Raw genomic sequence first — 22376 nt, 5'->3', positions numbered from 1 at the left:
CTGCCAACTCCTGGACAGTCTGTGGTGCAACGTGGCGTTGGTGGATGGAGCGGGACATGATGTCCCAGATGTGCTCAATCGGATTCAGGTCTGGGGAACGGGCGGGCCAGTCCACAGCATCAATGCCTTCCTCTTGCAGGAACTGCTGACACACTCCAGCCACATGAGGTCTAGCATTGTCTTGTATTAGGAGGAACCCAGGGCCAACCGCACCAGCATATGGTCTCACAAGGGGTCTGAGGATCTCATCTCGGTACCAAATGGCAGTCAGGCTACCTCTGGCAAGCACATGGAGGGCTGTGCGGCCCCCCAAAGAAATGCCACCCCACACCATTACTGACCCACCGCCAAACCGGTCATGCTGGAGGATGTTGCAGGCAGCAGAATGTTGTCCATGGCGTCTCCAGACTCTGTCACGTCTGTCACATGTGCTCAGTGTGAACCTGCTTTCATCTGTGAAAAGCACAGGGCGCCAGTGGTGAATTTGCCAATCTTGGTGTTCTCTGGCAAATGCCAAACATCCTGCACAGTGTTGGGCTGTAAGCACAACCCCCACCTGTGGACTTCAGGCCCTCATACTAGCCTCATGGAGTCTGTTTCTGACTGTTTGGGTGGACACATGCACATTTGTGGCCTGCTGGAGGTCATTTTGCAGGGCTCTGGCAGTGCTCCTCCTGCTCCTCCTTGCACAAAGGTGGAGGTAGCGGTCCTGCTGCTGGGTTGTTGCCTTCCTACGGCCTCCTCCACGTCTCCTGATGTACTAGCCTGTCTCCTGGTAGCGCCTCCATGCTCTGGACACTACGCTGACAGACACAGCAAACCTTCTTGCCACAGCTCGCATTGATGTTCCATCCTGGATGAGCTGCACTACATGAACCACTTGTGTGGGTTGTAGTCCCCGTATCATGCTACCACTAGAGTGAAAGCACTGTCAGCATTCAAAAGTAACCAAATCATCAGCCAGGAAGCATAGGAATTGAGAAGTGGTCTGTGGTCCCCTCCTGCAGAACCACTCCTTTATTAGAGGTGTCTTGCTAATTTCCACCTGTTGTCTGTTCCATTTGCACAACAGCATGTGAAATTGATTGTCAATCAGTATTGCTTCCTGAGTGGACAGTGTGATTTCACAGAAGTGTCATTGACTTGGAGTTACATTGTGTTGTTTATGTGTTCCCTTTATTTTTTTTGAGCAGTGTATATATATATAATATATGTAATATATATATATGTAGTCAGAACATGTAATACCCCTTAATAATGATAATGGAGAGGTGGTCACTGGGGGGTTAAAACAAAACAGAGCTACTGAATGGGTTCTTTAGCTCAGTAAATACATAGTAAGAAGAAGGAGCTGACACAGACCGGGTCAGTGCTGGTAACACATCATGTAAAGTACTGAACTGGCTGAATGTAGAGATGGTCCAAGGTAAGTTAAATAAAAGTTAATGTAAGCAAAGCTCCAGGACCGGATGGACTACACCCAAAAGTCCTCTTATAAGGGACAACATATAGGAATATTAAGGAGGCAATAGTATTGTGATAGCCAGCATGTATTTCTAGAAGTTGTCAAATCAACCTACCGTATTTTTCGCCATATAAGACGCACTTTTTCTTCCCCAAAACTGGGGGGAAAAAGTCGGTGCGTCTTATACGGCGAATACATCCCTATCGCGGCGGTCCCTGCGGCCATCAACGGCCTGGACCCGCGGCTAATACAGGACATCACCGATCGCGGTGATGTCCTGTATTAACCCTTCAGACACGGCGATCAAAGCTGACCGCCGCGTCTGAAGGGAAAGTGACACTAACCCGGCTGTTCAGTCGGGCTGTTCGGGACCACCGCGATTTCACCCCGGCGGTCCCGAACAGCCCAACTGAATAGCCAGGTTAGTGCTTACAGGACACCGGGGGGGACCTTACCTGCCTCCTCGGTGTCTTCTCCGTTCAGGGATCCCCTGTATGGCCGGTGCTCTCCTTCCTCATCATCACGTCATCGCGTAAGTGCGTAACGATGTGATGGCGGCGACGGAGAGCGAGGATACCCGGCCGGCAGCAGAGACGTTCCAGAGCGACGGGGGACGCGGCGACAGCGATGGAGCGACATCCAGGGCAGCGGTGACGGGTCCGGAGCGGCGGGGACACGTGAGTATTACCTCCTATGCAGTGGTCTTCCACCTGCGGACCTCCAGATGTTGCAAAACTACAACTCCCAGCATGCCCGGACAGCCAACGGCTGTCCGGGCATGCTGGGAGTTGTAGTTTTGCAACATCTGGAGGTCCGCAGGTAGAAGACCACTATTGGGTTCAGAATCTTTATTTTTTTAGATTTTGCACCTATAAATTGGGTGCGTCTTATACGCCGGTGCGTCCTATAGGGCGAAAAATACGGTAATTTGTTTTTATGAAGAGGTGAGTAGAAGCTTTGACAGGAAGACGGCTGTGGATATAGGGAGAGATTTATTATTCTCGTCTTGTTTGTTGTTGTGGAAAGTGAGTGTTTTGAAGTCATTTTTGCTTTGGTTTTGCTTACATGTAGCACATTTATAATACTATAAGGGGGCGATACATTTGGCGAACATAAGCAAAAACAAAAAAAAACAATGAATCCCTTCAGATCACCATTTTGTATCATTCCTCCTCTCCTCTGTGACTTTTTGTGAGGCTTTTTGAAAGCACTTTCCAAAGTTTTGTAAGTCAGATCTGACCTGGCCTAGGTTTACGACTTTTTGAAGGGGTTGTGACTAGAGAGGAGCGAACTTACAGTAAATTCGATTCGTCACGAACTTCTCGGCTCGGCTGTTGATGACTTATCCTGCATAAATTAGTTCAGCTTTCAGGTGCTCCCGTGGGCTGGAAAAGGTGGATACAGTCCTTGGAAAGCGTCTCCTAGGACTGTATCCACCTTTTCCAGCCCACCGGAGCACCTGAAAGCTGAACTAATTTATGCAGGAAAATTCATCAACTGCCGAGCCGAGAAGTTCGTGACGAATCGAATTTACTGTAAGTTCGCTCATCTCTAGTTGTGACCTTTTTTATGCCTTTTTTATGCCTCTGTGCAACATTCACACTTTATAAGTTTGTGACCGCTGCAAAGGGAAAACTAAAAGTTGCTGAGGAACTTTCTATGTAACCACACACAAAAAAAAAGCTTAGGCGCATGTGCAACATTGTGCGCAGCCGGCGTAAGGGAAAAAAAAAGCTCTAGATGCAGTTATCATAAATCTCCACCATAGAGTTTTTAGACTTTGCAAAACAGTTTGACACATGTCCCTTATCGATGATCTATAATGTTTGGACATCCACTAGGCAAATAAGGTTAAATGAATAAATGTAAATATAATACTGTGCCAAACAAAAAGGTTAGTACAAAAAATGAAGATCCTGGGACTAGGGAGGACATTTATAGAACTTACTGGTTGGGTGACAGTTACTAGTGGGGACCACAGGGGTCAGTACTGGGTCCACTTCTTTTCAATATGTTTATTAATGACCTTGTAGAGGGATTAGAGTAGAATTTCTATATTTGCAGATGACACTAAACTGGGTAAGGTGATCACCACAGCGGAGGATAATATAATATTACAGAGGGATCTGGGGGAGCTGAAGGCTTGGGCACAGACATAACAAAAGGTTTAGTGTGGATAAATGTAAAGTTATGTACTTGGCCCAAAAAAAAAAAAAAAAAAAAAAATATATATATATATATATATACAATTATGTGCTAAATAATAAAATCTTCTACCAAAAAAGGCTTGGGGATATTGGGGTACAGTAAACTTAACTTTAGTAACCAGTGCCAGCTACTGCCAAGGCTAACACAGTCATGGGATGAACCAAAAGAAGCTTGTGATAAGAACATAGTTTTGCCTCTGTATAAGCCATTAGTCAGACCACATATAGAGTATTGTGTCCCATATTGGGCACCTGTATATAAGAAGGACATTACTGAACTGGAGAGGGTACAGAGGAGGGCGACAAAGATAATTGATGGTATAGGAGGATTACAGGATTAAGACAGGTTATCAAGCTTGGGGTTATTTAGTTTGGAGAAAAGACGTCTTAGGGGCGATGTGATCACAATGTACAAATATATGAATGGACGGTACAGAGATCTTTCTAGTGATCTTTTTATACCTAGGCCGGTAACCATGACAAGGGGACATCCTCTACATCTAGAGGAAAGAAGGTTTCACCATCATCACAGACAGAGATTCTTTACTGTAAGAGCAGTGAGACTATAAAACTCTCTGCCACATGATGTTGTGCTGGCTGACTCAAACAAGTTCAATGGGGGCCTGGATGATTTTTCTCGAAAAACATAATATAACATGTTATGGATTCTAGATTTATGGGGATAGAACGTTAATCCAGGGACTTATTCTGATGCCATATTGGAGTCAGGAAGCAATGTGTCCTCTGTTATGGGCCATTGGCATCAGCCTTACGTTTTTTTTTTTGCTGGATCAACACAGTAGGGTTTCAGGTGGAACTTGATGGACAATTTTTTTTTTTTTAACCTCATAAACTATGTACATGTACACATGGTAGCATTAGCTACAGCATATGGACTTAGGATAATGTTCGGTAGATATAAAAACAATTTACCTGTAAATACTTTTTCATAAATAGCATCTCTCAAATATTCCACAGATGGGAAACTAAGACCACTCATGATCATCAATGTTACACTATTTGGATCAATTACCTGGGAAAGAAAACAGAACAGTGAAAAAGCATAAGACTTCCTTCCTTCTCACGCACTTTATTGTGGCGCCTTCTGGGCTATTTTTTCCATTACAAATCATGGGCTAAGTAATAACTGATCAATCTGGTGCCTCTGAAGAATGTCTGGTTAGAGTTTAGACCAATCAGTCTGCTTCACTGTGATAAAATCGGGCACATCTGTCTAGTTTTGTTAGATTAACCCTTTAGGGTGGTGGTTAAGGGGTTACGGACTACAACAAGCTGCTACAGGGTCCCATCCAAAATGGGGCCACCTCATAGGAAGTTTTTAATTTCAATTTGATAGTGGATCTTGCATGTCACCCAGTCAAATGCCATATGCCCAGCAGAAGATGAATTCATTTAGCATGTTAGGGTCCCATCTGAAATGAGGCCACCTCCACGTGGTGGATAGGGGGACACGTTTTCATCAAAAAGTGCGCTAAAAGCCTCCATTTTTTGACCAAGAGTGCTGCTGCAACCTTTCTTTCTTTTTTGTATAACAAGCTGCTACAGTTGCTGTTCCTAAGAAGCCAAAGAGAGAAGGAGATCCTGCTGCAGCACTGTGGATATACAGCAGTAGGTTTACTGGTATTTACTCAACAAGCAGCTATCCTGAGTATTATGAGTGGTCAGTGATGAGAAGGAAGCCTTGTTTTAGCTTTGAGGAACAGCTGGGTTTATCTTTAACAGACAGACTGGCTCAGCTTGAAGCTACACAGCTCAGGAGCTCTCAGTCTCTCTCTTAGATCTGTATATTGCACATGCTAAACCTGCCCCCAGCTGTAATTTGTCTTCACCCAGCTGTTACTAGAGACAGATTTCCCCTGATAACAGGCAGTGGGCATCAGATTACAGAGAAGGGAGACACCTACTGGCCAAGACTTTAGAGCTGTATATCTGGGGTAAGAAGTATTTTTTTGGTAAAATTACAACAGTGCCCTTTTAATGCTTTAGTTTTATTTCAATAATGGATGGGCACTGCACATAATTTGGTACATATTTTGGCACATACCAAGATACCTTTAGAAAAACTGTGGACATAATCTTCAGGGTTTTTTTTTTTTTTTTTTTACTTTAACCCCAATTCTGTTTTAGACATCCAAGAGCTTGCTCATAAATTGATACAGGAGTTAAGCTTTAAAAAGAGTTATTGTCATTAAAAATTAACTTTCGACATGTTGCACAGCCATGTCAAATTTTCTATGCAGCCGCCAAACATTTAGTGCTCAATGCTAATGCCAGAAAACTGCTAAAGTTGCAAAATTTGGAGCCTTTTTATGCCGGAAACGTATAAGCCTTGATAAACTTCCTCAATTTAAATGACTGCTGCAAGCAAAGATATGAGAACTGGAAAGGCCTTTCAGCCTACAAAAATAAATGCATATCCCTTATCAATCAGGTCTTACCTTTATCTTGGGTCTTGCAACTGAATAGCAAAGTATGAACATTGACACAAGGATGCCAACAAGGATCCCATACTGAATTTCCCAGAATGAGACAAGAAAGGTGGCCAAGAAAGGAAGCAAGTCTATTTCTGAAAGGAAAAAAAAATTGTCAGGATGACTTAGTTCTGTTTCTTCAATACAATAACAAATTTTGGGTATATAATTAGCTGTATATAATGCTTCCTTTAATTTATATGCCTGCAGCAAAAAAAATAAATAAAAAAAAATTACTTGTTAGGATGACTTGGCTCTATTTCTTGGACACAACACATTTTGGATATATAATTCAAGGAAACACGCAGCATTATAAACAGTAAAGTCATATGTCTGCTGCAAAAAATCATTTAAAAAGGTTTCTTCAATTGGGATACATTTTCTTTCCTACACATGTTCACAGTTTTGTAGTCAGTGGCTAAGTTAACTTGGCCTTAAAGGGGTACTCTGCCCCTAGACATCTTATCCCTTATCCAAAGGATAGGGAATAAAATGTCTGATCACGGGGGTCCTGCCGCTGGGGAGCCTCGCGATCTCTCCTGCAGCACCCCCGTTTCTCAGCTGCACAGAGCGAGGATCGCTCTGTGGCAAATGACGGGCGATGCAGGGGACGGCTCCGCCCCCCTTGTAACATCACACCCCGCCCCCTCAATCTAAGTCTATGGGAGGGGGCGTGAAAGGCCACCACGCCCCCTCCCATAAACTTGCATTGAGGGGGCGGGGCGTGATGTCACAAGGCATACCGAATTCTGTCTGGCATTGTAAAAAAGACTTCAGGGCACTATTATCATAGAAATGTTCTAAAGTCTGTAACCCAGCCGTCATCAAACACTGTGAATCTTTTGAACCCATAAAAAGACGGAACCTCGGGCTGTGCCACAGGGGGAGATCAGAGGGGATGTTGGAGAAAGAATGAAGAGGTTTAGTTGATGTCCAAAACTAAATGGCTCATTTGTTAAGAGGGAGATGTCCCCTGTATGCAGTAGGAGAGCCCTCCAAGAGAGGCTGTAAGAAAGGCATATAAATAAAGCGGGATAAAGTTTGCTAAGCATCAGGCATGGGATCCGCCAACACCCAATTACGATGCAACAGTCCAATGACCAGCCAAGTAGCAGAAATGGATGTCCAGAAGAGCTGCACCTGCCGACAGCTTGGAACATTGTATGGTGGCAAGCTGTACTTTGGGCATGTTAGAACCCCAAATGAATAAAGCGAGAAGAGACTGAATGACATTTAAGAAACAATTTAGGGACTTGTGCTAAAAGATATCCTAAAACATACAAACACTTAGGTAGAATTTTAAATACAATAAGATTGATGCGGCTCGCAACTGCCAGGGACAAAGACACCCAAACTTTACATTTATCCTGAAAGGGAGAAGTGGAAGAACATTCAAGGTCTAGTGAAACCTTCCTATTATTAATAATAATAACCAAGTAACTACCGGGAGACCACACAGGACCGGAGGCCAATCTTTGTCTAGAAGGGGCATCATTGTTGACTTAGACATATTAATAAAAAGGCCGGAAAAGAAGCCAAATCTATCCATCAGCTCTCTTGCATAGGGGAGGTTACTATCCGGCCGAAACATAAATAACACCACATCATAACTATTGAGGTCGATCCTTTCTTCTTTACGCACATCACATCATCCTTTCTTCGCCTACTCACGTCACAAGATACCTTGGATCCTGGCGGATAAGGAGAGCAAGGAGCTCCGTTGCAACTATGAAAAGGAGCAGGGACAGGGGACACCCATGTCTTGTGCCACGACCCAATGAGAACGGAAGAGAACATATACCACTAACCAAGACTTAGGCTTTAGGACTTTGATGAAAAGTAGCAAATCAGCACATAAAGTTCAGACCAAGTCCAAACCTATTAATAACTTCCAATAAGTACACCCACTCATCTAAGCCAAACACATTGGCTGCACTTAATGCCCAATCACCTCCAAGCACCATTTTATTGTTAAAAGTATGGCAAGGATAAGGTGGTTCAGCCTATTGGCTAGGACCTTCGTTGTCATCTAAATTCAGCAAGGAGGTCAATAGGACCCAATCTCAAGGGATCTTTGTCCAGCTTCAAAATAACCACAATCATAGCGTCATACAGAGAATTTAGGAGAACTCCCTTAAGTAATGCTGCAGAATACATATCCTAAAGGAGGAACTCACAGAGTACTGAAGATATATCGTCGGGGGGGGGGGGGGGGGGGGGGTATGCCATCTGGCCAGAAGATTTATCTTTGCCCATTTCAGAGATAGTTAAATTGAGTCTGCTATAACTCTTGATAAATTAACTTTTAACTAACTTTTTATAGAAATTTTTTTTTACAAAAGAACAAGGAAAAATAGGGAAACCAGGAAAAATAGGGAAAAGCTAAATTCTACAAAGGATAAAAATAAGCTGAAAACAAAAAGGAATACTGCAGCCATAGAAGACTTATCCCCTATCCGCAGAATAGGGGATAAGTTTCTAATTGCAGGGGGGGTCCGACCGCTGGGCCCTCCGCGATCTCGCATATGGGGACCCAGCATTGCCGCGGCTCTGTGCGGCTATTGCTCGTGTCGTCGACCGCACTAATAAGTAATCAGGCACGCCCCCTCAATTCAGCTCTACGGGAGAGGCAGGGATGCACGAACGCTGCATCTCCGCCTCTCCCATAGAGATACATGGAGGGGTCATGTCGGCCTCCTGCATTGGGAGTACTCCTTTAGAATGTGCAACCTATGAGGGCGTTTACCTGTTATCTTTCCCTTTATTCCTTTTTATACTTACTTTTGACTTTCCACAATGTTTTGCAGATTCCCAAGTCAAACATAGGAGCTACAGCACAGATTATAACTGCAGCGAGAGCCGCTTTGGGAATGTAGAAGAATAAAGGAGTCAGGTATCCAAGTGAAAATAACACCAGCAGCCCTAAAAAAAAACACATAGAAAGTTGTCTCTTACATCAGCTTGCTATTCCACTTATGGCTTTGGCTAAAATTAGTCACTAAACTACTGTCTAAGATACTACACGAGAAGCCAACCTATGGGGTCTCTGTCAACATTACAGACAGTACAATAGAAACCTATAGATGGAGATAAGCTGATAATGAGTTAAAGTGCGTCTGTCGCTTTATCTATAGCTGTAAACTCTGCCACACAGTGTAGTAGGGGTTAACAAGCATATGCAAGTCATACCTTTGTATATTTGGCTGCAGTATATTATAAAAAAAAAAAAAAATTAAAAGAGGAGGCATGGCTCAGGGTCTGCGCTATGCCCCGTGGTTGCAACATTTCCTGCCTCTTGTCTTCAATGACGGCGCATGCGCACCTACGGCTGCCATCAACAGGAAAGCCCTGAGTGTCAATCATAGTGACATAGTAAATTTAATTGTTTTAGAGAATAAAGACAAAATTGCATATAAAAGGTATTTTGGTATGTGAACACCTGCTAGGCTATGGGGGCAGCTGTATGTGGTGAATGTATGTGACAGATGCACTTTAAATGAAGGATCGTACAATCAATAATGTCTGTTATTAGTAGTGAGTCCCGACTGCTGACAGCTCCTGAGCTTGCTTCATAATACTTGATGTCATCTAGGGGTTAAAATATTATGACCATACTCCTTCCTGTTCTTTCTTAATATACCATAAAATTCAAGTAGTGTGCCTTGAAATACATGGCCATGGCAAATGCAACCTGATCGAACACAGAACGCAGATAGAGAAAGTCATAATCACCATACTGTGCCCCTGCCACTCCAATACTTCCCGAGTGCCCCGCTGTTCTCTATCTCCTGTTTGCTCCTTCCACCAGGCATATTACTGATGCAGCCAATCACTGTTCTTAGCAGTGAACTGCTACAGAATTAACATGCCCCATGTATACAAGGATCAGGACAGGGGACCTAGCAAGTGTTGGAAAAGGATCAGTAAGTAGGACTTATTTTCCCAAAAGGACATAAAGTCCATCCAGTGCAACCTATATCCCTATTGTGTTCCTACTGTGTTGATCCAGAGGAAGAAAATAAACCTTATGATGCTGATGACAATTGTCCCATACCAGGGAAAATAATTCCTGACTCCAAATATGGCAGTCAGAATAAATCCCTGGATCAATGTTCTGTCCCTAAAAATCTAGTATCCATAATGTTATTACTCTCCCGAAAGGTATCCAGGCCCCTCCTGATCTATTTTATTGATTTCACCATGACCATTTCCTCTTGCAGAGAGTTCCATAGTCTCACTGCTCTTACAGAAAAGAACCCCCATCTGTCCTGGTGTGAAAACCTTCTTTCATCTAGAGGATGATGAAGTCCTCCCATTCAATGTATAACTCTGGTTGCCTGTCTTAAAACCCTCTCTAGCTCCACTATATCTTTCTACATGTCCCAGAACTGTACACTGAAATAGAACAACTTTTAACATGCTAACCCTGCTGCACTTCATACCGTATATTAGATAGACAGAGTAATAGATGTTTATGGGGGAGTCACCCAGGTATAATATCTATGGATTATGAAAGAATATATTAAAATGTCTGTAGGTAGAAAACAAGGTCCATAGGAAATGGGTTTTTGTCTTGTGGTCTTTAGTGGACTCACCGGTTAGGATGCCCCCTGCCGGTGTATACACTCCAGTCTGAGAATTAAGCGCTGTTCTAAAAACAAGAACAAAATCAGAGGGAGATAACGTTAGGATTACTTTATATAAAACTATTGATATTTTTCATATTCTCACCTCCCAAAGCTTCCTGTAACAGGATACGCAGAGAGAAAGGAGCCCAAAAAATTTGTGAGACCTGTAAGAAGGAAAATAATCAAAGTTTACAGATCTAAATCCTAATAAAAGTAGCTTTAAACGACACATTTAGTTAGTGGTATAACAGAAAAATACACAGAAATCTCTTGGGTCCATTGCCTTAAAGGATAGGGGATAGAATGTCAAATCGTGGGGGTCCTGTTGCTTGGGACCCCTGCGATCTCCACTGTGGCACCCCAGTCATCCAGTGCATGATGCAAACTCCACTCTATAGCGGATGACTGACGACCACCGCCACCACACCCCCTCGTTTCATGTCTATGGGAGCAGACGTGACTGCTACTACGTAACCATCACTCCCCCTCCTATAGACATGAATGGAGGGGGCATGGCATGACGTCACGAACACAGAAGCTACAAGCTTCTATGTTCCGGACGCTGCCGCTGCCGGCCCGGAGGTCCCCAGCGGCGAGACCCCCGTGATCAGACATCTTATCCCCTATCCTTTGGAAAGGGGATAAGATGTTTTCCGGTAGAGTACCCCTTTAAGCCTATGACTCCATTCTACATGTGCATGACCAGTGCAGACACATTCTCTTTTATGGGCAAATAGTGACTAACATTCCATGAGAAAGTTTTATTTTAAAACTTTTTTTTTTTTTTTTTTTAGAATGTTTGACTTAAAAGGGGTACTCCACCCCTAGACATGTTAAACAATGTCTGGACGCTGGGGGTCCAGCCGCTGGAACCTACCGCAATCGCACGGCCGGTGCTGCGGCATTACGGTCACGGAAGCCTGGGGCCTCCATGATCGTGACGTCACGCCACGCCCCCACATTCATGTCTATAAACATGAATGGAGGGGGCGTGGCCGCTGTGATCGCCAGTCGACACAGAGCGGAGTTCGATCTGGGGCACTGTGGCAGAGATCGCAGGGGTCCCTAGCGGCCGACCCCCTGCGATCAGACATGTTATCCCCTATCCTTTAGATGGGGATGTGTCTAGTAGCAGAGGAGTACCACTTTCAATTTTAAAAGAGCATACTTTATAGACTATATCACATACATAAAAGATTATAAAGATCCCTGCAAAAGGTTAGTCTACTAAAGGACTGCAACTACAAAGACAATAGAAAGTTCTTTAGTAAAGTTGTTACCATGGACATACGTAACACATTTCATTATTCAAGTTACCTATTGCAAGCAGCTCCTGGTTTGTGTTGATTCTGTAGTTATTCTGAGAAGCTACGGAAGAAAAAAAAAAAAAAAAATGAAATGAATGAATGAGGAACGACTGGATGTGTCTATTAAAGGGTCAAGAGCCATAAGCAATCAGCTCCAAATATAACCACCCCCTCTAGAAAGTACCCATCAAGGTAGAGGAGTTGGATTTTAGATATAGGCTGATATATACAGATCCTGACATCTTCCCTCTTATATAAGATATAACAGTCAAGCTCATAAGTACATTAATCTTTATATTCTAATGGGGCACTATAATAAAAAAAGGGAATGTTACTCTGAAGAAGGTAAAAGATGTGGTGAGAAAGGGAAACGTGAAGTGTGTAGGAGAAACTTAGAATGTGGCCACCTGGTCCATTTATCTTGATTGGTAATAATGAAAGAGAATGTGTCATTAGAAAATGACAAAGGGGTATTCCAGGAAAAACTTTTTTTTTTTTTAATATCAACTGGCTCCAGAAAGTTAAACAGATTTGTAAATTTACTTCTATTAAAAAATCTTAATCCTTCCAGTAGTTTTCAGCTGCTGAAGTTGAGTTATTCTTTTCTTTCTGACAACAGTGCTCTCTGCTGACACCTCTGCTTGTCTCAGCAACTGTCCAAAGCATTAGAGGTTTGCTATGGAGATTTGCTTCTACTCTGGACAGTTCCTGAGACAAGCAGTGGTGTCAGCAGAGAGCACTGTTGTCAGACAGAAAAGAACAACTCAACTTCAGCAGCTGAAAACTACTGGAAGGATTAAGGTTTTTTAATAGAAGTCATTTACAAATCTGTTTAACTTTCTGGAGCCAGTTGATTTATAAAAAAAAATGCCCCTTTAAGTCAAGTTTTTAGGTTTAAAGATAATAATTATGAGAAAAAAAAACATTATGAAAAAAGAACATATTTTAGTAGATTTTTCCAATCAGTAAAAAAATAAAATAAAAAAATAAAATTGGAGGTAATATATTTACCTGTGCATTTTAACTCTTTAAAATGATAATGCTTACGCAGCTCAAATTGAGCCCCTGAAAGTCACCTCCTTCTGCCTGACGTCAGTTCTCTCTGCTGACACCTCTGTCCATTTTAGAAACTGTCCAGAGTAGGAGCAAATCCCCATAGAAAACCTATACTGCTCTGGACAGTTCCTAAAATGAACAGAGGTGTCCTACGGGCCAGCAACTTCAACTGAATAGACCCCTTCTCCCATTTGAGGTATTGTGTGCTTCCGCCTCCCCGCCAACACGAACTGTTTCTCAGATATATGGATTACTCCTGGAAGAAGCAGAGCAGACTCTCCTGGCGTTTGTGGGGGCTTGGGAGCAGGAACTATGCACTACGTTTGCTCCACCAGACTGGTCAGCGGCCTTTAGATTGTGCCACAAGATGTCCATCTCTTGCCGAGCCCAAGAGACCAATTATAAAATCTTATCCTGGTGGTACAGAGTGCCCTCGGTTTTGCATAGAATCTACCCCACAGTATCTGAGGCCTGCTGGCGGTGTGGGGGGGCTCGAGGCACCATGCTGCATATCTGGAGGTCGTGCCCGTCCCTGGCCCCCTTCTGGACCCGAGTGATTTCTGACATACAATCGATTGCTGGTGTGGCTTACCCTAATGAAGCTAAAGTCCTCTTGTTGTCCGTTCTGCCGATGTCCCTCTAAAATTCTGGCCCACTTTCTTCTAGTGGCGGCGAGAACAGTAATTCCCAGGCGTTGGAAAGACACGCTTCTACCCACTGTCTCGGACTGGTACAAAGAGGTCCTGTTCATTTGCAGAATGGAGGAATTGATGGCGGACTCGTATGGCCGACAGGCTAAATATATGGCGATCTGGTTGCCGTGGCTATCCTATGTTGACACCCCGTCCTTCCTCTTGCAATAGTTTAGGTGTTTGAGTGTGACACCTCTTCTCCGGCCTCCACCTTGACCTGTACAGTTTCGACCTGATGTGTTCCTTTGCAGTGTCTCCTGATGTTCCTTATGTGGGCGTGGTGGCCTGGAGGCAGCCGCCGATGGACAGGTTAGTTGAAGGAGCGATAGTTCCACCTTCCCTACTCTCTCTCTCTCTTGCTCCGTCTATTCCCTCCCTTATTTTATGTTGTTCTACCTCTCCTTTTTCCCCCTATTACGGTTAGATGTTTCTGTTTGTCTTGCTTTTTTTTTTACCTGACCAATGCCGCAGTTTTCTTTGTCTATATTATTTGGTAATGTGTACCACTTAATGCCAAATAGTGATTTGATGCTCTGAACCAGCAATTTACATATATGTCTGCTGTGCCGGACTCATGCCCAAGTCACTTCACATTCTGAATTTTGTCTGCCGATTTAGAGTTCCTTATGTGCATTGGTTATGTTATGTATATGATATGTTATGACCTGTTTGGATTCAATAAAAGCACTTTGAATATTAAAAAAAATAAAATAAATAAATGGACAGAGGTGTCAGCAGAGAGCTCTGTAAAGAACTTCCTTTGGATCATAACAGCAACAACAGAATTTACAAATCTGTTTAACTTTCTGGCACCAGCTGATTTAAAAAAAATAAATAAAATGTTTTCCAGTGGTTTACCCCTTTAATAACATGGCACTATGCGCAGGAAAGAATTACACAGCACGCTACTATAGATGACATTTATTGGAGAAAAATTAGGTTATTGTTGCATAGTGATTGACAGATAGCAGGTGCTATATAAGCAGAAAGGAAAAAACAGCAGCAGGAGGAAGGGGGTTACACGTTTGAACTGCTGCTTATGATAATAAGCCTTCAGACTAAAAGGAAGGGAAAAGATTGCATTTAGGAGGCAGCACTGTGTACTTAGTAAGAAAGCTGGTATTTATGAGTGATCAGCTGAGAGGGAAGTTGTTTGGAACAGCAGTGGTCATGTAAGTTTACAACATACTGTTTTGCTCAACAGATTTATATTTTTGCTGACTATGAGTTACATGTGACGTCTAAGACTAAAGGGCAGGTGACCACAGCTTCTCCTACGTATCTTGTAGCCACTGAATCTAGAAAGAAACAAAGTGCTGTGTTTCGCACTGACGACCAAATAAAGGAAGCTTCCTTTCTGCATTTGGTCTGTTTTGATGGAAACTTGTGAGGTCATTGAATCATCACGAACCTTTAACTTTCACACGTGGAAAGAATCACACTGGGATGACAAAATCTCTCTCCTTCCAGAATTCCTTTTGCAGATCACTGCTAGTAAGCTTAGACCACTGTGACCAATATATTTGCACACAGAGGAACGCTAGTAAAACCACACAATACACTGTCACTAGATTTTTGCTGCCTTTTTTTTTTGTCACTAGATATTCCTGCCCCTAATGCCCACAAGAACAACCCTTTTGGGCTCTGTGCCCATTAAGAGGTCCCATCCCAAATATCACCTATAGGCAGGAAACAAGCTAAAATAGAGACCTTTGTTCTCAGGCAAGATGATCAAAGATAAGTAAATAATATGTATTTAGTATCATTATGCACCGGTGAGTGCCTGGATCCTATCATTTCCCCATTTTAATGGGGATTTAACATAGCATCATAGAAGAATATGATGACTATAAATAATAACTAATAGTACAAATGCTTACTTGATTCTAAATACATGGTTTAAAGTTTACTAAGATTAAAGGGGTTATCCAGGAATAGAAAAACAGATTATTTCTTAACAAAATAACTTAATGTCTGTCCCCAGGTTGGGTGTGGTATTACAACTTGGCTCCACTCACTTTAATGAAACTGAGCTGCAGAACCACACCCAACCTGGACACAGACAGGGAGAGATTTTTGATAAAAATTAGCTCTGTGTTTCTATTCCTGAATAACCCCTTAAGGATGACGGTTTTGCACTTTCGTTTTTTCCTCCTTACCTTTTAAAAATCATAACCCTTTCAATTTTGCACTTAAAAATCCATATGATGGCTTATTTTTTGTGCCACCAATTCTACTTTGTAATGACGTCAGTCATTTTACCCAGAAATCTACTGCGAAACAAACAAAAAAAAATAATCATTGTGCAACAAAATTGAAGAAAAAACACCATTTTGTAAGTTTGGGGGGCTTCCTTTTCTACGCAGTACATTTTTCAGTAAAAATGACACCTTCTCTTTATTCTGTAGGTCCGTACGATTAAAATGATACCCTACTAATATAGGTTTGATTTTGTTGTACTTCTGGAAAAAAATCATAACTACATGCGTGAAAATTAATATGTTTAAAATTGTCATCTTATGACCCCTATAACTTTTTTATTTAACAATATATTTTTAAAGTTCAGACATTTACGCACGTGACGATACCACATATGTTTATTTTTATTATGGTTACATATTTTTATATGGAATTTGGGAAAAGGGGGGTGATTTAAACTTTTAATAAGGAATGGGTTAATGTGTGAGTTTTAAACTTTTATTCTATTTTATAAATTTTTTACACTTTTAGTCATTTGATTCCTCATACAGATCAATATGGTTTCATACAACCACAATGATCTGCGTGCTCTGCGCTCGATTGATAAAGCCTGGTCCTGCCAGGCTTTATCATTCAGAGCGCAGGAGCGGCCGCAGCAGGAGAGGTAAGCCCTCAGGCTACCTCAGCAGTGGATCGCCCCCTCCCCCCCCCTGAGATCGCACTGCTGGGGGGCGGGGGGGGGGGGGCGAAACACCCCACTGGACCACCAGGGAGCGTTTAAATGTCCCTTCAGACGCCGCTGTCAACTTTGACAGCGGTGATCATAAGGGTTAAAAGCCGGCCACGGCAATCGCTATAGGAATTAGCTGGGGGCCACGCGGTATGACACGGGCTCCCGCGTCATACAATGGTTGCCGTCTCAGGACGAGCCGGCTCGTCCTTCGTCGGCAACTGGTTAAAATGGTGACTTTAAAGGGGTACTCCGCTGCATAGCGTTTGGAACAAACTGTTCCAAACGCTGGAGTCGGCAGCTTGTGATGTCATAGCCCCCCCCCCCTCATGACATCACGCCCCGCCCCCTCAATGCAAGTCTATGGGAGGGGGCATGACGGCTGTCACGCCCCCTCCCATAGACTTGCATTGAGGGGGTGGGGGGGTGACGTCATGAGGGGGCGTGGCTATGACCTCACAAGCTCCCGACGCTGCTCCAGCGTTCAGAACAGTTTGTTCCAAACGCTGAGCAGCGGAGTACCCCTTTAAAACACTTTTATACATACAGTGTACTCTGGGCACACCACAAAGGGCACCAACAAGCCAACCTTCTCTAACCCAAACATAGAGGTAGATGGAGACATGGGGTATAAAAAAAGTGGAGGGAAGCTACGAAGAACTTATCCTTTTAGAGGACCCAACATTTCATGTACTGTATTTCATGTTTAATATTTAGTATTCATTTTACTATATTTAGTGTTCGATATTGTTTACAGTAATGTGATCAGAAATCCCATGTTCCTTACCAAAAGCTCGTGCAATGGCTACACTTTCCAACAAGCCCATCATTGGAATGATAAAAAGTCCAGGTCCGATATCCTGTTAGAGAAACTTTGTCATTAGGTATTTTATTTTATTTTATTATTGTATTTTATTTATAGCAGGACAATATCCATCAATAAAAAAAGATACAGCATACTCATTTATGTTATTGCTACATGTAGATATATATATATATATATATATATATATATATATATATATCTCAATGTTGTAATGTCCCTTCATTTTTCCATGTCAATCTAAGTGTATCTCACCTACCTGAACCATTTCACTGAATGAGACGGTGCGGTTGTCAGTCTTCTCTGAGAAAGGGGGCAGATGGAACTCGGGGAGACCTTCGGCGGTCTTTCCAGTAAGGATGAAAGGATGTAAACCCATCACATGGAAAGAGTAGGCCACCAGACCTGCAGCGACTACCACAATCGCATTTCTGGCTATAACAAACAATATTTTATCAATAATGCACTGAGGTCAGGGGTCTGTTCAGTGTCCTTTACCTATATAAAACATACCTGTTGTAGTTACCCAAACAATGATGTAGCAGAGCCGATAGCATCTTGGCATTCCTCTATATACCCTTGGAAAATGATCTTTCATGAATTTCAGTGCCAAAAGAAAGGCGATGCAAAGAAAACCAAGAACGGCATCACCAAGTCTAAAAAAACAAACAAAAGAAATGCACAATATTTGCATAACTATATGGAAAAATCACAAATTAATATGTAAACTTTTCTATGAGAGGATAGCGCTGACCTGATGGATGGAAGCTTGTGAAAAGTCTCATAAACTTGTAAGACAAATTGACGAGGAATATCCTTTAGACCTAGAAGATTCTGAAAGAAACAAGAGAAATACTGCTAATATTGTTGGGTAAAGAAAACTGAATAAAGATGTATATATACATATATGTTTGGCTATTTATGCATACACATGGTATAAGGGCTGATCTTAAAAAAAAAAAATAAATCATATGAATAGAGTATCGTCAAGGTCTGGTCACAAATGTAATATTTTATTCTAAAACTGCAGGACTATTCGAGAACACACCAATAGCCCAGATTGTGAAGCATCAAACTGCTATTCTGAGTGGTTCCTTAAAGGGGTACTCCACTGCATCTTATCCATTATTCGCGCAGCACCTGGTGGTCTCATGAACGTTGGGTGGAAATATCACTAGGATATGCTATAACTTTCCAAACAATGGGAATTTGACTGCCAGGACATCTACAATCACGGCCGCCCGCTCCAACGTTCTGAACAAAATGTTCAGAACACTGGGGCACGGGTGTACCCCTTTAAAGGGGTACCTCACTGGCCCAGCATCCGGAACATTTTGTTCCAAACGCTGGGTGCGGGCTGCGGGGGTGGTGATGTCACGGCCACACCCCTTGTGATGTCACATCACACCCCCTCAATGCAAGTCTATGGGAGGGGCATGGCAGCCGCCATGCCCCCTCCCATAGACTCGCATTGAGGGGGTGTGACGTCACAAGGAGTGTGGCTGTGACATCACCACCCCCACAGCCTGCCCCCAGCGTTTAGAACAAAATGTACCAGATGCTGGGTTAGTGGAGTACCCCTTTAAGCGCTGCTTATCCTTCACAGAAAAGGGATGAGAGACTTGCTGTGCGTGAAACTAACATTCACTTGAATGTTCAGTTGCACTGGGCAGAAAGCATTGCTTTAGAGGTTAAAAATCAAGAACAGAAGAGGTTTGCTATAGGGATTTGCTCATGCTCTGGACAGTTCCTGACTTGTACAGAGGTGGCAACAGAGAGCACTGTAACAGGTGTTTGTCTCTTGGTCTGATAGCAGCACTAGCCCATCCTCTTCAGCTACAGCGTGGCCCATTGCTGTTACAACACCTGGACCAATCAGGAGGAGTGGTTGAATAGCCATACCTTTATATTTTCCTAAACGGGCACAGTCATTAAAACTACAAATTTTTGTAATTGCATTCCTTATGGTAAATAAAAAATCTTTCTAATGTACTTTGTTTAAAAAAAAAAATAGTTTTCTATGTTTTGTGTTTAAAAAAGCTGCCACTAGGTGTCTCCCTACTTGTCCAGAGCACATTTCCCCCCTATCTCTTGCACAGACTTTGGACTCCTGCTGGCCTGGTAGAAGTCCAAAATCAGGAAATGCAGTATGGAGTGATGAGAGGGGGGGGGGGGTGCATAGTCACTCTGGGAGCCAAGGAAACAATAGCGAAGGGGTAAGTTGACTCTAGGAACAGTCACAGTGCGATCCCGGTGCGATCCCAATGAATCCACTAGGGGCTGTCCGGGCTGCAACCACCAGTCCCAGTTGCCCTGGTCCTCCTCTTGGTTGGGGGTGTGCAGCAACAACATAATCCAATATCAGCAAGCCCTACATGAAACTCACTGGGGCTCCCCACAAAAAATGTTTCTGCTTCTCCCCCCCAGCCAGGGGAGGGGGAAGGCCTGACCCGGCCCGTAGTCCGTGGGAAGGAGGCTAGCTTCCGAGCTTCCCAAACAAAGCCACCATGCATTGGCGGTCGGAGGGGCAGGAGGCCAACTGCCTCCACACCAGGTTGCAATATCTGCCACTCGGGAGCCACACCGACTGTACCAGCCCTGTACTGTTCTACAGCTGCTGGGCATCCTGGCTGGACCGGTGCAGGGATCACGGTCCCCTCTGTAACTGCAGAGCTGCCAGCAGTGTTCGGTGCTGGACAGAGTGTAGCAGAACTCTGCCCTGATGCCGACACTTCAGCAGGGGATGTGATCGGTAGGTGGAGAGGGAGGTCGACTGCCTCCTCGCCCGGTTGCAACGTCTGCCGATGGGGAGGCTCACTGTTTGTGTCACCTCCCAAGAACGTCTGCAGCCACAGGGGCGATGAGCCGACCACTGTGTCTCCCGTAAAACAATTCTCCAAGTGGGGGGGGGGCAGAGACCAGCGATCTTGTCTGTGTCGGCTTCCTCTACTGTACAGGGCTCGGGACCGTAGAAATCACCCTCAAACAAGGACAGGTAAGCTTCTGCGAGGTACCATTCCTGGTAAGTCAGCCAAGATAGATACGGCAGTATCTCTCTCCGCTTGTCCCGGAGCCTGCATGCCTCGGTATGGACAAAGTCATACCGCTCCACTAATGCGTCCCACAATAGACCAGGCCAGCCTAAGTCTGTCCCTTCCGGAGAACAGGCAGTGTTTGGCTCTGGCTGCCTGCAGCTTGCCCACCAGTACAGTGCATGGTAATGAGCCTCAAGCTCCATTTCTTGCTGCACCAATCTGTGCCCGTGGGTTGATCTCTGAGATAATGAAGCCGCAAGAGGACGTATTCCCTGAAGCACTGTTCTGGGGTAGGCAGGACTTGTGCTCGGCTTCTCACTGAATCCTCGAAAACAACAACTTCCCAAATCTGCAAGCGAACTAAGGGGCATTCCAGGAATTTTTTTTATTCGACTATGCTACAGGGGCTGTAAAGTTAGAGAAGTTCATAATATAGTGTCTGTACCTGTATGTGACGGTTTACTCACAATTCCTCTTGGATTTTCACTCCAATATTAATTTTATTGTATTAGCATACAAAATGACTGTTGTCTCAGATTTTTCCTAGCATGGTGACCTATACTTTCCTTGCTATGTCTTTCCTGAATATGGTGCGGGTGTGGCCTGATAAATACAGTCTAAATTAGGAAATATTTTTCTCTCTGTTTTTCATGTGTCATACTGTATCATGTGCATGGTGACTGACCTGTGCAATCCATTGCTAATATCTCTTTATGTGTTTTGGTATTGACTTGTGTGGGTTTTATATTTCTAATGTGTCATTTTGGAATTATTTTATGTGTCCATTGATTATAAAGTATATTTTACAAGTGTACGTTTTAGGGATTTATGTATTCTTCGGGACTCATTTTTCACTTGGATATGTTTGTCTGACTTGCCCACCTCTTCTTTAATTGCACCATTTGTGTCCAATCTAATTGGTCCAATGATTGTGAGGAAGTGTGCCAAACTTTTTCTTATTCAAGTTTGGTTTAGTCTGGGTATAGTAGTATGAATAAGGGTGCTATGTGCACTAGAAACAGGTTGCTCTTTTCCTGCTATGCTGATGTTTGAATCCTGCACTATATGAAATAAAGAATTATTGCTTAATGTATCTATACTGCGTTACTCTCTCTAGTTTGACTGATTATACCTTTATATGTGATTTTCCTGTCTTTTGCTGTGTGGTTGTTGGTTAACCCTTTTGTGCCCTGACTTGTTCCATGACTTCCATACTGTGTGGATAGCATAGAGGCTGGCACCTTGGTTAAGGCCACCCTATTAAGGAGGTTGGCACCCCAAAAGGTAGGGACAGAGGGTGTGAGCCAGTTCAGGGCCGCACTTTTTCCTGCCCAGAGTGACAGGGTCTACCTGGAAAGAAGACTTCATGTCTTCCTCCAGGACATATAGCTTCTGATAAATACTGGAAGGCTTGATTTTTACCTAAATTATTATTATAATAAATAGAGGTCAACTTTCAGATACCAGCTGATTTGTATATATTTTTTCTTCAGAGTACCCCTTTAGAAATAATACTGACATACTAGTAAGCACTATTGTTTATGGGTATGCAGTCAATTTCGCATTTAGTCTTGCAAATATAGAAGGAAGAACATTAACAACATACAAGAAGACAGACTAGTAGGGGTATAGCAAAAGTACAGGGTGGGCCATTTATATGGATACACCTTAATAAAATGGGAATGGTTGGTGATATTAACTTCTTGTTTGTGGCACATTAGTATATGTGAGGGGGGAAACTT

General features: G+C 43.2%; 1 protein-coding gene across 4 annotated transcripts in view; it reads right to left on the bottom strand.

Annotated features, from left to right (window-relative positions):
• Positions 1 to 22376, bottom strand: part of SLC26A11 (solute carrier family 26 member 11) — a 75286-nt gene that overhangs the window by 13690 nt on the left and 39220 nt on the right. For all 4 annotated transcript variants that reach the window (XM_056550178.1, XM_056550177.1, XM_056550174.1 and 1 more), the window contains exons 5-14: positions 18354 to 18433; positions 18113 to 18255; positions 17859 to 18034; positions 17564 to 17636; positions 12110 to 12160; positions 10896 to 10956; positions 10760 to 10815; positions 8946 to 9086; positions 6132 to 6259; positions 4606 to 4705 (exon numbers count right to left, since the gene is read on the bottom strand). In XM_056550178.1, coding sequence (XP_056406153.1) covers positions 4606 to 4705; positions 6132 to 6259; positions 8946 to 9086; positions 10760 to 10815; positions 10896 to 10956; positions 12110 to 12160; positions 17564 to 17636; positions 17859 to 18034; positions 18113 to 18255; positions 18354 to 18433 — 1009 coding nt within the window. The remainder of the gene's footprint in view (positions 1 to 4605; positions 4706 to 6131; positions 6260 to 8945; positions 9087 to 10759; positions 10816 to 10895; positions 10957 to 12109; positions 12161 to 17563; positions 17637 to 17858; positions 18035 to 18112; positions 18256 to 18353; positions 18434 to 22376) is intronic.

The sequence above is a fragment of the Hyla sarda genome, chromosome 13 (genome assembly GCF_029499605.1).
Source record: "Hyla sarda isolate aHylSar1 chromosome 13, aHylSar1.hap1, whole genome shotgun sequence".
NCBI classification, from domain to species: Eukaryota; Metazoa; Chordata; class Amphibia; order Anura; family Hylidae; genus Hyla; species Hyla sarda.
The sequence above is the reverse complement of the archived record's forward strand: the minus strand, read 5'-3'. Positions and strand labels throughout refer to the sequence as shown.